Source organism: Rhamphochromis sp. 'chilingali', assembly GCF_963969265.1.
Source record: "Rhamphochromis sp. 'chilingali' genome assembly, chromosome: 16".
NCBI lineage: Eukaryota > Metazoa > Chordata > Actinopteri > Cichliformes > Cichlidae > Rhamphochromis > Rhamphochromis sp. 'chilingali'.
This window is the reverse complement of record NC_137943.1, coordinates 28,068,680-28,084,616: the sequence shown is the minus strand read 5'-3', so window position 1 is coordinate 28,084,616 and position 15,937 is coordinate 28,068,680. Positions and strand designations below refer to the sequence as shown.

The following is a 15,937-nucleotide window of genomic DNA, read 5'->3' as shown; positions in this document are numbered from 1 at the left end:
GAACAGATGCTTATATGCTGTGCTTCCCAAAGTTAAACTGGATGGATGATAATGCACTGTATAAGCCAGACTTTAGCCAGAAATTAGTTGTGGAGTAATAAAGCCAGATCGCTTGCCTGAGCAACCCAAAGTTTCCAGACAACTGAGTTCAACTTCAGGGATGGCTGAAGTTGCTCATACACTCTGATATATTTTGTTGTTACACCTGTTATGAACTGTAGTGAGGATTTTAGAATTACTGCAGAGCATGTTGTGGCTTCACTCTCTCGGGATTGGTGGGACAAAAGTGAAACAAAAAGACAAAAACAAAATTTGACTGTTCATGGACTTGCACAAAGTTGCAAGTTTCTTTCTGTTTGGCAAAAATGTAGAGGATGCAACCATGACCTGTAAAAACGGTCACGTATTCACCAGCTAAAGCTGCCTATTTAGAATTGACAAACAACTATGTTGTAAAATATAAAAAGTGTATATTATTACACTAAAAGATATCTGTAACTTTAACAAAGTATTAAAAATAAAAGAGCAACATCAGATTTTATTTAAATGATTTAAAGTTGACACAATAGCATCAGCACACTCCTGCCTGTTGATATCCCCTTCACCAACAAATAAATTAATAAATAAATGAGAATTAACTCACTCATCAATCAAAACATACAGAATGCCTAAATATATAAGTAGAAGGTTGACAGGCAAATATCGAGTTAATACATGGTAGCTTAGTGTAGAGCTACAAATGTCCTTATAATTCAAAATTTTAAGTTAGGTTTGTTGAAACTTAAAGGCGGTCATTCATTGAGTTGAAATTTTAAGACAATAACTCCTGAGTTTTGATATAATAACAGAGAGGGAGGATGGCTAAGCTGTCTGCTAACTTGGTTAGCAAGGCACCTTCACAGATAACTGCTAATTACAGTACAGTAGCGCTAAATTGCTAATAATACTCAAATTTTACTTACCAGAACTGAGCATCAGAGTTGTTATTTAATCATGTGGTACAATAAACATTGCAATAAGCCCATTATTTGGGAGCTAACTGCATGATAAATGCTCGAAACAAACATGATTACGGAGTAGTAGCATCTTCAGCTAATGTGACGCAGGTTTGCGCCTAGTCGGGACCCACCTGTCATTCAAGGTAGTAGCAGCATTTCTATGCCCTTCAAATTGAGAAATTTAGGCTTGATCAGATTTAAATAAATTAGTTATTAAAAAATTTCCCCACACAGCTGTGAACAAGAAAATTGATCAAAGCCCCATTTTTGTACCAGGCTGTAAATATGCATCTGCTTATTTACACAGGAGTCTCCTGGGATTAACTCCCTTGCCAAGTAAAAAGACTAAGTATGCACTGAAGGCATTATCTGCTTACACTCATGTATACCATTTTTCTATCACATTTATCAGGTGCTTGCCACAAAGGAAGCAATGCTTGTTAATTCAACTTTATTTTTTCAAATGAATCAAAGTATCTGTGCGTGTTTATAGCTCTCTTTTATATTTCTTGTAATTAAGTCCAGTGTGAAATTCTAAAGGGTTTTGATGTGTGAGGATTTCATTTTTGCACATATTTATTTATACGTTTTTTCTGAATTGGTGACATTTAGTACAAAGATTTAGGCCATCATCAGTGAAATATACAACCTCCAAGTTAGATTTAAAGATACTTTTTCTCTTAGAAGGTTACTCGTTTAATTGACCTGTACGATCACTTCTCTGGCTTATGTCTTAGACACTTTAATAAGAAGCTTTATCTACACAGAGTTTTATGCTGAACTTCAAACAACCATGCTAATATACCATTAAAAATAAAAGACCTTTACTGCAGAGAAACTCATTGTACAGGCGCTTAGACCTAAAGTACAAAGTTCATACAGGATTAGATGCAATGCAATGTAAGCAGACACCAAGCATAGAATCTGCTCTAAAAGCAATTGGCAAAAAGTGATAAGACATTTGGTGCACATTAGATACAAGATCATCTGCAGCATCTGTTGTGTGGGCGCAGTGGTCATGACCCACCTTATGTAGTAAATAACTTGGACTTTAAGCTAATTTAAGTGTTGTGTTGGCAGTGAGTCACATTGATTTCATGCACAGGACAAATGAAGAAATCATTTCAGCGCTATACAATAACACAGCAGTTTCTCACTATCATTACTGTTCACGAACAGCTGGACACTGTGCTTCCCTTTGCATGATAATGAGTCTTAATGAGAATTCTTAAGGGTCACTAACGGTCCCTCATTATGATGTTTGTTAGAAATGCTGCATGATATGCTGCTACCAAGGTTTCACTTGTAGTGTTGACACGAGTGATTGAAGAGCCATTGTTCTCTAAGAGGCCTTGTGTGTTGTGACAGGAGGCAGTGACGTATTAAGCAGGTGCAGGTACTTGCCGTGTGTGCGTGGGACCATTTGCTCACGGTAGGGTGGGTGGGTGTGAATATGGAGAAGCCCTAATGGGGAGAGCCAGTGGAGCGGGGTGTATGGGTCAGGTTACCCTGACAGGAGTTTTTGGTGGTGGGGGTGCCAGGCCCAAAAAAGCCACCAGTGTCTTCCACACGTGGGAGGAGAGTCTCAACTGTGGCCGGGGTTCCTAAGTGCTGTCCTTTACATTACAACCCGCCGACATCTGGACGTCCAACATGGGCAAAGGGGTGAGTTCTCTTGATTTCTGAAGCTTTTCTTTCTAATATCAGCGAATGAATGAATGAACATCGCTCATTACTTACTGTAATATATGTGCAATGACAGCATATGGTGTGGACATGCATCACAGACTTTCCTAAATGCGTCTTCAGCACTTGATGTCTCGAAGTGTCAGAATGATGCCTTTTGAAAAAACAAACAAACAAAAAAAGACAGTAACATCTCAGGATAATGGCTTTCCTCCTCAATAAGTTTTGTTCTCGGCTTGCTGTTTATTTGGGTAATTACGTAATTTTGCTTTTATTCTCTCCATCAGGCCCATTCCATTTAGCTTTATGGGAGGACAGCCTGGTAATCTTCCTCACACACAGTGGTGGGAAATTGCTATGCCAGACACATTTCAGGCACTCCGCCGGCTCTGTGCTCCCTGTTTGGCTCTTTCTGATTACTTTTTCACTGTGTCACTTGCTCACACTCTCCTCTCATTCACGCTGTATATCCCTCCTTCACTGACATGCACACGTGCCACCAGGAGGAGACTGACAGCGGCAGATGATTTCCATGATGCACACTTCTTCCAACTGTTCGTGACACACACACACACTCTCGCTCGCACTCATAAATGAGGAACTTGCAGTATTAGAAAAAGATATTTTCTCGTCAATATTGGGTGAATGGTTTGCCAACAGTGTCAGGAGATTGAAATAAACAAGGAAACACAAAGTCCATTGTGTTCACATTGATGCTTGCATTCTGTCGCTCTGAATGTAAATGGCTGGGCACAATGTGCCTACCAAGCAAGTGACTTTTCCCACTTATTTTAGGTTTACGATGATACCCTAATGTATAGTTATTGCACTCTTTTCCCCTAGTGTGGTGCCGAGAACGGAGGGAAGAGGAATAAGAAGGGAAAGAACTTGGATGAGCTGAAGAAGGAGGTGGCCTTGGTAAGAAAAACAAGCTGTCACTGCTCCATCTCATACTCATTCGGCACAGTGATTGATTCCAATGCCGCTGCTACCAAATGATCCCCAAATAGTGTTACTCCAAAGACACCAGGTTATTTAACAAGGCTATAAATGAAAACGGTGACCCATAAACAAAATGGCAATCCAACATGTTTAGTGCAGTCAATTGCAGACTAGTTGTGAGCCAGTCTGTCCTCTCCTATCTGCTCAGCCACCCTCTGGCTGCTCCTCTTTGTACTCGGAAAGATACTGAATAATTTGTGGGCCACCAGCAGTGTAGTGCAGAGTTTCGTCTTGTGCAGAGCTGTAGCTCTTTGAGGTGCTGTCAGAATGCAGCCAAGCGATGTCCATGAAAAGTGGGCTAAGTTTTGCCTTTTGCTACTTTATCTCTGATAAAGTCGCTCTTGTCAGTTATCAGATTGGCTTGTGACTGATTAAAGAAAAGAATCCCTTTGATATTGTCAACACTTAGGAGAAGTTTTGTGTTTAATTTTGCTTTGATCTGTCTGGCTCATACACTTCTTTAGTTACTGATTTCCTGCATTTTTTCCCCACAGAAATCATTTTCACCACCACCAGACAATAGCTAATCAATACTAGGTTTAGGTGCTTATAAATAAAACAAACTATTTTTTTTTTTTTTTTGGGTTGTATGGAAGCCCCAAACGCAATTTCATTGTTCTTGACAATGACAATAAATAAATAAATACTAAATACTAAATATCTAATTTTTTACTTGATTGTGGCCAAATTACTTGCAGCTAGTGAGGCGGCTGTTGGTGAGGAAAAATATGGATTTTCCCCTGTCTTACTAAGAAATTCACCCTTCATCCTGTGTGAATGATACAATCCTGACAGCTGATGGCTGAAGTTTTTGTTGCTACACTGCCAAACTCCATTTCACCCACAGTGGAAATGTCTTGGGATTGGGCCAGTAGCAGAAATGTGCCACCAAACAAGAAAATTTAGTGGGTTTCTTTTCTTTGCAGCAGGAAACAATCAGTTTTTATTGGTTTACACACTCAAGACACAATAGAGTTTACTCATCTGTCTGTCTGTCGGTGATGGATCCTTGTTAGATACAAACAATAAACTCTTTTATTAGTGAAAGACAGGGGTTAATGGGGTTAATGGGGTTAATGGGGTTCCTTATAAATAAATAAACAGTGCTGTAGTGCACCTGTGCTTTGCGCTTGTGATTCTTGAGGCTTCAGTATCAAAGAAACATTTTATTTTTGCAGGATGACCACAAAATAGATCTGGATGATTTGGGGAAACGATATGCAGTGGACCTCAGACTGGTAATGTCAGCCACACACAAACTCTCTTAAGTACACATGTACGCTTGCACACAAGCACACAAGAAAGAGCTGCTGTAATATCCCGTACAGAGATGCAATCTCTCGTTGCCCGGACTGAAGAGCAACATCCAAACGGAGACCAAGCATTACTTTGGTCAACATAGGCTCTCCCCAGTGTCACCTCTTCATCTTTAATCCGTTGCACACTCAAATAAACTTACACACTTCAGGATAAAAACAAATTGCAGATAAACCACATCATTTTTTTGCTTTCACCACATCTGCTGCTGATTCTAATTGTAACATTCCAGGTGAGGTCAATAAGATTTTATCTTTTTATCTTCTTTTTTAAAGATGAGCATGGAAAAAAAATCAAAGCTCTACACCATGGGAAATAGTGCAAGATGTAAAAATGTCAAACATTTGTCAAGCTCCAAAGACAATCAATCAAAGTCAATTAATCAGATGTGTGATTATCTGTTCTAATTAAATCATAGCACTTTGGATATTTACACGGGATTTTGCTAAATGAGATATTGGAAAAAAGAAATTAAGAGGAAAATGTTCAATAGGTACATCCAACAGAGCATCTTAGATGAGCATCTTTTCTATGCTTGTGATGTTAAATAGGCCAGACGGGGACACTTGATGTTCTGCAACTACAGCTGTAAAATTGCTTTTTAAGCCAAGGTGAAAACTGGGCCATTGTGTTGTAATAAGATTGCCTGTGACAGCAGAAAGACATTTATTCCTAAAAATTGCTCTCCCCCAGGGTCTGACCAATGCCAGAGCTGTAGAGAATCTTGCCAGGGATGGTCCGAACACTCTGACTCCTCCCCCAACCACGCCGGAGTGGGTCAAATTCTGCCGCCAGCTCTTCGGCGGCTTCTCCATTCTGCTGTGGATTGGGGCCATCCTTTGCTTCCTGGCCTACAGTATTCAGGTGGCCACAGAGGAGGAGCCGCCCAATGACAATGTGAGAAACTGCTTGTAAAACCTGCACACATATGGACCTAACATATTAATCACACACTCAGAGTAAGACGTGCAGAAAAGCAAAGGCAGCTGCAGTTATAAAATACATTATATATACTGATGCAGGGTGTCAACTCAAACACCTGCATACAGCTCCTTCAGATATATAGCTACACAGAGCTGGAAATGCACATGTCCATGCATAAGAAAGCATCATTTTAACTTCTTCTAATCTTGTTCAGACAGATGTACTCTGGTTATGTGGAGCACTTATCTAATTCTAATTTTATATGAAATTTAAAGTTTCCTCCAGGTCTAGCAAATTTTACAAACTTTATGGATTTTCCTGCTTTTTCTAACTTTGGTGGGACTCAACATCATTTCCCATAAGCACAAGTTACAGAGTTGTACCAACAATCATATAAATCAAATCAGTGTTAGCAGAGGTGTATACAAAAGGGGTGAGAACAGTGACAAAATTCATCTGATTACATCACACATCCTTTTGACCATTCTGTTAGACCCCTCAAAACTCCAGTGGGGATAAAAATTAAATATGAAATGACTGCAAAGAAGATTGCAGTTATGTGAAAAACTAAGTATGCCATTAAAATTTCAGTAGGGATTAAGAGGGTGAGTAGCAGTCCTGTGATCCCAATCGGATACACTTGATTATTGATGAACAGTAAATGTGACCACCTCCATAAAAACAGATATTTTGGCAGTTTGCTGGTCTGAGGTAGGCGTGTGTTAACATAATGCCACAGTTTTCCCAGGGGTGGATGTCCCAGCAAATTCACCCAAATTTCAGACTGTGAAATGCTAAGGGAAAGTCCAAGAGCTACATTGCCAACTTTGCAGCTGTAACTTAGCATGTTAAATGTCAAAATTCAGGACAGTACCATTAGAAAAACACTGAACACCTAAATGTTCATTTGGCTTGTTTGAAAGGGTTGCCAGGTGCCTCCTTCCTCGAAAAATAACATGGCAGCACAGCTTAGCTTAGCTTTGCAAAGTTGCATTTAAACAACCCACAAGACTTGTGGAATAATGTCCTTTGGACTGACAAAACTAAATGACCATAAGGCACAGCACCACATTTGGAAAAAAGCAGCACAGTGCAGGACTGGTTATGTTTATGTGGTCGTTTTGCAGCCATAAGAATGATAAGGTTATACAGATAACTGTTAGTTGAAGTTATGGCTGCTACAGGTGGTTCTACAAGCCACTGAGTCAGGGGGTGTACTTTTAGGTTTTCACAGGAGTCCTGTGCTTTGAATCAAATCTTAAACCTGCTGCTTTGAATCAAATCTTAAACCAAAGGCTAGAGAGTAAAGAGATTTCAAAGGACAAGCTTTTCCTCTGCTTAAAGTGGTATTTATCTATCTAGATGGTTTGGGTGTTACTCACTGTAGAGATGTCTGCCTTCAGTTGAGTATAATGGACGGAGATGCCATTTACCTTGCACTTCACAAAATGAAGAAAAAAATCAAAAGGAAAAAGTATCACATCACAAATCACGACGTGGCTACATACTTATTGTTAGTCCAACTAAGGTGGATTTTTCTTTGGCTTTCTTTTTCTGCTGGTTATATTTTCTTAACATAACCTTTACTCAGCAGAGGTTTTTGTCTTGAGATCTTAATCTCCTTTTTGAGTTTCCCATAAAAACCCAACTGGTCACAGGGACCAATACAGAGACAGCATACATGAAAACCAACAGAATAAAGAATGAAAACTGAAAAGGAACAGGGGGAAAACTCAGCTTCTAAAGTGTAACATGAATCCAAAAATACTTTTTAGAAACAGCAGGATTAGGTCCCCATAAGTACAGAATATCGGTTACACCGTGACATAGAGTCCTTGCCTTCTTCCGAGTGTGGCACAAAAACAACCACTGACACTGGCATTAGTCCTAGCAGTCGCACGAATAAACACCCAGACCAACCACTGAGCAAACAGAGCCAAGCACCACCCATGCTGCACATTATGGCTCTCACTCATTATGCAGTCTGCATTAAGCTCTTGCATAATATACAGTAACGTACAGTAGAAAGACACGTGCACATTAATCCCCCAGCAGTTTAATCTCTCCATTTAGCGCCGAGCATGTACAGCTGGATGCTCCGGTAAGCTACTTCAAAGCCCTGACAGCCTGCAGCTTCGGCACTTTGAGCCTTTGCAAAGCGTACTGGCAGCTATTACAGAAGAAATTCCACCTTAAGTGTACTCCACATATGGTTGTTGTCAGATGATAAGTTAATTTTACACTACTTTGATGCATTTTATTGACCTGAAGAATTGCGTTTCATTTGAGAAAATGGTCCAGCGGGCTTCTGAAAGTGCCGCTGAAATAACGCAGTATATTTCTTGGTGTTAAAAATCACATTTGGGAAAGAACCTGTTGATTTAAATGTCACCTGCCTTGACAGCTGTTGTTTCTATAATTTCCATGCAGCTGGTGAACAGAAATATTTCTTTCTGAAGTGAGAGGAGGTAAAAGAGCTGTTCTAAAATCTGCAAAAACTCACATGGAGACAAAATCAGGACCTGCAAACTGAACACTGAAATTGAGAAAAATGTTCTAAGTACTGACAAGTGATTTTTCAGCGGATATGTTTCCCGGTTCAGAAGATTTTTGCACAGACTTAGTGTTTTTAAAAAAAGAAAGAAACAATAACCCACTGAAGTGTAAAAGAGCAAAACATTCTGTTGTTGCTGTCAAATGAAAGCGACACCTTCCAAAAAGGAAACTTTTCAGGATTTTGTCATTTTTCTTTCCAGGAGTCCAAGACATACAGTACACCAGCTGGCAGATGCTTTCATCCAAAGTGCCTGGCTGTCTTGTTTGCATCAGTGAGAGCTGAACCCATAACAGCCTTTTCACAGTAGACCTGAAAATAGCCACCAAAAATGCAATAAAAATACACCAGAATGAATGTTTCCTGCTTTTACATAACCATAAGTCTAAAAAGCCAGGCTGTAGCTCAGTGAGCGTCTCTTAGTGGCCTCGCAGATTGGAGTTTCAGTCCTTGGTTTTCTGGGTTCGGGTGACAGATGCTCACTTGGACTGACGAGAACTGAGCTGTCCAAGATAACAAAAATAGTACAGAAGATTCCGGCTCTGGGATGACTTCTTCTTTTTAAATCTCTCACTAAGTCTGTGAGCTTCCCCCAGGTTTTTCCCTCTGAACTCTGTTCTTGCACATGTACATTTAAGGTTTTACTGTTTTAAGACCCGTTTCAAGCTGATAAATCCCCATTTCCTGCGCTTAAGTGTACCTTACATGAACCAAACTAAGTTGATAAAGACACCGTCTCCCCCTGTTACATGGCTTTCCTTCCGTTTCAGTTATATCTGGGTGTGGTGCTGGCAGCTGTGGTGATCGTCACCGGCTGTTTCTCTTACTTCCAAGAAGCCAAAAGCTCTCGAATCATGGAGTCCTTCAAGAAAATGGTGCCACAGGTAAGTTGATGCATTTGGTGTTTGTGTAGTCTCAGAGCTTTCTGAATCAATAAGCCGTCCCTCAAGTAGGGCTTACACACTCACTTGAGTGGAAACCTAATAAGCTTGCACAAAGGAAGAATAAATGTTTGAGCCAACTTTGGATTGTGAGTGTGTTTGCATAAAAACTCCCCTTGCGTTATCCACCTCTAGCACTTTGATTGCCTAATTCTTTAATCTATTTAGACTCTTTTCACACACTTCTCGCGCCTCTTTTCCTTACCTGTCTTCCTCCTCTCATCTCCCTTCTCGTCTATATCTGTCTTTTACATACCTCCATACCCCCTGGCTTCTCTTCTTTTTATATCGCTCCTCTCTCCTCATCTGACTAAATCCTCTCTCTGTTCCCAGACGTTCTCTCTTCCTCACACTCCCTCTCCCTGCTCTTCTTTTTTTCTCCATGCCAGCAAGCGATGGTGATCCGGGAGGGGGAGAAGATGCAGATCAATGCAGACCTTGTGGTGCTGGGAGATCTGGTGGAGATCAAAGGGGGAGACCGCGTCCCAGCTGACCTTCGAGTGATCTCTTCCAGCGGATGCAAGGTAGGGGAGGGGTGCTGGGCCCGTCCCTGGGGAACCTGGAAGTCGCAGTGGGATTACAGTAGCTCAGCTGACTTTGGTATTTCTACCTTATTTTCTCTTTTTTCTAGCACATTGTTTATCATAAAGAGCATCTGAGCATGCAAACATTTGCAGGTAAACGAAGTACAGGTGACTTGGATGGGAATGATAAATAAATCAAATAACTCATAAAATATTTGGCCTTGTGATAAACTGTTCACCAGCTGTCAGTCCTTGAAAGATATTTTAGTCTGGATCAAAGTAATGCACCAACCCACAACAATGCTGCAGTAATCAGACTTTCCACCTTTCCCAGTTTCCCTTAAAAATGATTTCAATAATGTTTCCTGAACGTTTTTTTTAAACATCTTCTTGTTAAAGCCTTTTCCCCTGCCAACAAGCAATGTGCAGTTTTACATGCAAAAACTGTTGTTGTGTTAGCTATGACCATATTTACATCACCCAGAAAATGCTTTCATTATGGCTCGCTTCCAAGACACCACGTAATCACATTCAAACACGATGCTTGAGCGGCTAGTTGTCTGCTTCTGATTTGCAGTTTAATGAAAAACTGAGTCAGATTGTTCCTGTAGAATTCACCTCATACTGATGAGCCAGGGAAAGGGCATTTTGTATACATATTTTGTGTGAAAGATTAATCTGGTTTTGATTAAATTTTCGTCTTTTTTTATGTCGAGTCTGAGTAAGGTCTGCGCGCTCACTTGGACATTTCTTAATATTTTCTGCATAAATATGACCTAAAGGTTCATCTGACTCTGACAAAGGTCTTAAAAGGAGATAAAGAGGACCAGTTTAGATAACTGAAATAAAAAATATCTGACTTGGTCACTGATTAAACATAAACTAAATTCTTCATGGCATGGATTCAACAAGGTTTTAGAAACACAAGTGTCTATCTCAGGGCTTTCCACTGACATGATATTATTATGCATTACTACTACTACTACTAATAATAATAATAATATTTCAAAAATAATAATTTTTGAATTTTTTATTTCAATAAAGTGAAAAACATGGAAAAAAAACCCCCACAAATGCAAGAAGACAAAAAGATGTGTTGGCTGCACATCCACAATCCACCACATCCCAAAGGTGCTTTGTTGACTTGAGATCTGATGTCTCTGAAGCCCATTTTACAACTCTTTGTCATGCTGGACAAACCGATTTGAGATCATTTGAACTTGATGTGATGCATTCAGCTTTAAGCAGCTATCACCAGCATGTCTGGCACCAACAACTGTGCCATGTTCAAAGTCACTTAAATGAACTTGAGCAGGTCATCTTGACCATACACCAAGGTATTGGCTGATTTGATATTTGCACCAACAGTTGAACAAGTGCACCTAACGTTGTGGTCAGTGAATATACGTTATATGTATATTTTCTACAACACTTCTCATTGAACCGATCCATAAAGCACTGTCAGAACAGCCTTCTTGTTCAAGCAGTTGGTAGCAAACATGCAGATGGGCATCACAAACCTTACAATCCTGTTATATACACCAGTGTTGTTTAGTTAGTCTTCTGATGGTGGAATCATTAGCCACTGTAAAACAGGCCTTTCACATTGAGTTCCTTTGTGACCGACCAGGCAGACTACCAAATGCCTTTAACTGTAGTATTTTTTGTTTTGTTTTGTTTCTTGAGCACACCTGAAGTGAGCAACAAAGATCTTTAATTTCTTTTGTCTGTCTGACTACAAAGTTGTCTAAATTCTCCAGAGAAGGATTATACATTTCAACATTTTCCCAGTCTGATGATCCTGAACATCCGTTTTTCTCAGATCCTCCTTTGTTTGAGCCATAATACATTTTCTACATGGGGATGGGAATAAACCTACCATGAAAACAGGGCGCTCACTCTCACCTAATTGTCATCCCTGATTTATTTCACCTTTAAATTGAATGCTACTCCTAGAGTTTCACACACCTTTCTCCCTCACTGATATGTAATATTGTATCATTTTCCTCATTCAATAAATTACCAAGTCTAATATCTTACCTGTATTTAATTGGGTTTAATTTATCTGCTTTTTATGGCTTGTGTGGAAATCAGATAATGTTGTAGGTGCTACCGGTATAGAAAATATCAAAGGCTTTTTCTGCAGCTGCACTTGCTGTTGCCGAATAGGGTGAAGGTTTCTCTCAGTGGTTCAAATTTCTACACCGTGTTGCAGCGAGCACCTAGATCAGAACACAGTTTTGACAAGACAAGAGCGCTATATCACTTGTTGTTATAAAGTCCTTTTTTTCCATTTCCAGCCTGTCAGTTTCACCTCTTCAGTCTCTCTGATAACACCGCGCTCACATCCATTTTCTCTCTCTCCCTGTGAAGGTGGACAACTCCTCTCTGACGGGAGAATCTGAGCCTCAGACGCGCTCCCCGGAGTTCACGCACCAGAATCCTCTGGAGACCCGCAACATCTGTTTCTTTTCCACCAACTGTGTCGAGGGTCAGTAGGCCACATCTGGCCAAGATTGTCTCTTATTGGCTCTAAATGTCTTCCTTTAAGCCATCTGGAGATCAGCATCATTTTTGCTTTACCACCCATCGGTGAATGCGTTCCAGTACATGATCCGTACACTGCACCACGCAGTGTGTAGCTGCTCATGCAGAATGCATGAGGATTAGTAATAAGCATTTCCATCTGAGATAGAATCACTGGGAATTTGAGTGGTCAGTGGCTGTCAGTCATAAAGTTTCAAAGGGATTTTATCAGATTTATCAGATAGATCTTAGAACAAGATGTACATTAGAAGAACATCTAATGGTGATGGAGTTATTATGAAGTTTTAGAAGCTAGATTTTTTTAAACAGTTCTGAACACTTGCATGTTATCTTTGAAGATCTGCGTTTTGGCCACACGTTTGTGGAGCCATTTCTGACTTAATTTAAAGATTTATTTATTTTTTTATGAAAGTGAAGTGTTAAAAAAGTACATCCTACTTATCTACAAGCTCAGAAGTGTCTGTCCTTGTTTTTGAAATACACATTTGTTTCCAACTAATTGAACATTAAACCAGTCAGAAATGCTGTAATTTAATGGAATACCTGTGTGGGTGTATGGAGGCCCATTTTCAGCACTCTTGTGTTCAAATGGCACATTATGTTCCCTAATGCAGGTTTAGCATGTTAACGGGCTTTGATTACGTTAGCACAGCTGAAAGATGTGCTGATTAAAGAAACAATAAATTTGGCTGGGTGTGTGGAAGATCGGCTTTTATGTGTTCAGACGTAATGGACATTCTGAAAGTCTTTAAAATCGAAGGCTATTCAGTTGGAGGCCTAAAAAGAAACAGGATTGCATATAAAAGGTGTGTACTGCAAAGTGGCCCTAACCAGAGTAGAACAAGACGTGGGAGAAACTGAGCAAGATTACAAGTATAGTTTAAGAAGCACAGCTCAGGTCCTCAAGAGGAAGCTTCATTAAATTGTCCCCACCAGATTGTGCTGGTTTGTAAACGAGTAGAGCACAGTTGCACAAAGCTTTTTTTTTTTGGCAATTTAGCACACAGAATACTCTTCGTTTCTTACACTCTGATGAATTTCAGAAGAAAGTTATTTTTTGAGGGACATTTTAAGGCTATAATCAAACCCACAGAGGGTGATGCTACAGACACTCAACACGATATTTCTTTCCTTCTTTAATCAGCAGAACAGTTTTCAGCTGTGCCAGCATAATTGGAAAAAGGTTTTCAAATGATAAATTAGCCTTCAAACGTGATCAACTTGCATTAGCTACCACAATGTGCCAGTGCAACACGGGAGTGACAGTTGCTGAAAATGGACCTCTGCATGTCTATTCGATTAAAAATCATAAAAGATTCACATTTAAAATTCAATTAATCATTAATTTGCAACATCTGTGGTTTGTTATCGTATATAACTAAGTGTGTTTTTCTGCAAAAATCAAAGACATACCTACATCCGGAAAACAAACTCTATCAGAAACTGTGCTGGTTGCCCAGAGTAACTCACAGTTTTCACATTTCAGAGGATAAGGTAGAGTCTGCTTATCTGGATTCTCTCCTCATCCACTTTCTCGAGCATCTGCTCAGTCCATCCAAGCACCCATCACTGGCCAACACCTGTAATTCACCTCCATCTATCACTGCTCTACAGCCAGTTATGTCTCGCCATCGAACCTCCTCATTGTTTACACATTAGAGCACGTCGTCTGCAGTGCCCACGGTATCCACGCTGTTAGCATTTGTTTTCCCCTGTGCATATGACTCTGAGTCTCACTACAGCAGTGAGAGTATCTGGTCACCCAGCTGAAAGCTGTAACTCACACCTAGTGGTCTGTAATTTCACGACCTCTCATGTGAAGAGCTGTCTTAAAAAAATAGCCATCATTTGAAAAACCGATGCTTCTTGACTAGCGACTGCAACAAACTGATGTTGTTAACTACTGAACTGATGAATCATCCAAAGACTTTAATTTAACTTTTAATTGCACAAAAAAAAAATGGTGAGTTTGGTGAATGTTTTATATCTATTTAATGCAGAATGTGGACCTCAGGCTTCTGGTCCAGAGCACCTTGAGGCTTTCCTGTGTGCTTCAGCATTTGCATGAGTGGCTAAAATCTAATCACTTGAATATTAATATCAGGAAAACAGAACCATGCATTTTCATTTCCCAACAAATATCTTTGAGTTTTTTTCTTTATTGCTGCCTGATTCACTGACAACCAGGAACTACATTTCTATTAAAAGATCAGATAATACCTCACACATACTGCTTAGGACACATATTTACAGTACTGTGCAAAACTTTGAGCCACCCTTCATTTCCTAATATTTAACTTTTTTTTAAAGCCTCCTAACACTGATCTACGAATCATTCAGGCATAAAAAAGGCACCTAACTTTAAATTCGAGGGATGAAGCAGTGCTTTGTTGACACATAACAAACGAACCAAAAAAATCAAATTTAAATTGGGTCTTTAGACACTTTGCAAAAGCACATACTTGCATTTCTTTAGATGAACCAACAAAAAATGTCAAACATAACACGGACTGACAGCCGTAAAATAGTATTGTTGCACTAACATTGTGATTCCCAAAGAGCTATTAGCTGAAAACTTGGCATATCTGTGTAAGATGTGCAGTGAGTCCTTGAAATGTGTTAGGAAACTGGACAAGTGGAGGACAAAGAAGTGGCAGCCTTAAAAAAAATCATCTACAGCAGATGAACAGTATCTGACAGTCATGTCCTTAAGAAAAATAATTCAGCAAAGACCTGGCAAAACCTGAGAGATGCATCTGACTCTTCAGATGATCCATCTACTGTTCACTGAAGCCTCATCAGAAATGTCTCTGTAGAAAGGTGGCTGTCAAGAAGCCATTCTTAAGGAAGGAAAACAGGGAGGAAAGGCTGAGGTGTGTCATATTGCACGTGTAGTGCACGGAAAATCAGTGGCAACAGGTCTTATGGGAGCGAGGAGTCAAAATTTGACATTTTTGGTTCAACTCGTCATTAACAGAAGAAAGCTTGCACAAAGGAGTTCAAGCTGTGCTGAAGCATAGAGATGGTTGGACAGAATATTGAGTTTCAAACTCATTAAAATTGTGCAAACTCTTCTTTTTTTGTCTTGCATAGTCTATTTCCATCTCTGCTTCAGGATGTTTCAATAAATCCTGGAAGTATGTCCCATTTTCCTAGAAATATATGAAGAAATGAGAGGTGGCCAGTTTGTACCCCCACCAAAAAAGAAATCACTGACAGCAAGACTTTATAACAAAGCTCATAGCTTCATAGCAGCCTTCCCCTTTGGACCAACCACAGCTTTGCACTCTCACATTCAAACACCTTCACCTTCACTTGTCAGATTTACATGACTAAGCAAGCCATTAAAATGTTCTTTCAGATTCAAAATAATAACTCCCATTTAATAGTTACTGCTGTACTTTGAGACATAGCACAAGAGCATTTTCACACGTACTTGTTCCT

At 39.8% G+C, this 15,937-nt stretch overlaps 1 protein-coding gene across 1 annotated transcript in view; it reads left to right on the top strand.

Moving 5' to 3' along the window:
- The first annotated feature begins 2,519 nt into the window (after nt 1–2,519).
- Nucleotides 2,520–15,937, top strand: part of atp1a2a (ATPase Na+/K+ transporting subunit alpha 2a) — a 53,415-nt gene continuing 39,997 nt past the window's right edge. The window contains exons 1-7 of the mRNA XM_080862169.1: nt 2,520–2,663; nt 3,528–3,602; nt 4,865–4,924; nt 5,697–5,900; nt 9,252–9,365; nt 9,812–9,946; nt 12,320–12,437. Of these exons, the coding sequence (XP_080718295.1) occupies nt 2,652–2,663; nt 3,528–3,602; nt 4,865–4,924; nt 5,697–5,900; nt 9,252–9,365; nt 9,812–9,946; nt 12,320–12,437 (718 nt within the window). The 5' untranslated portion in view covers nt 2,520–2,651. The remainder of the gene's footprint in view (nt 2,664–3,527; nt 3,603–4,864; nt 4,925–5,696; nt 5,901–9,251; nt 9,366–9,811; nt 9,947–12,319; nt 12,438–15,937) is intronic.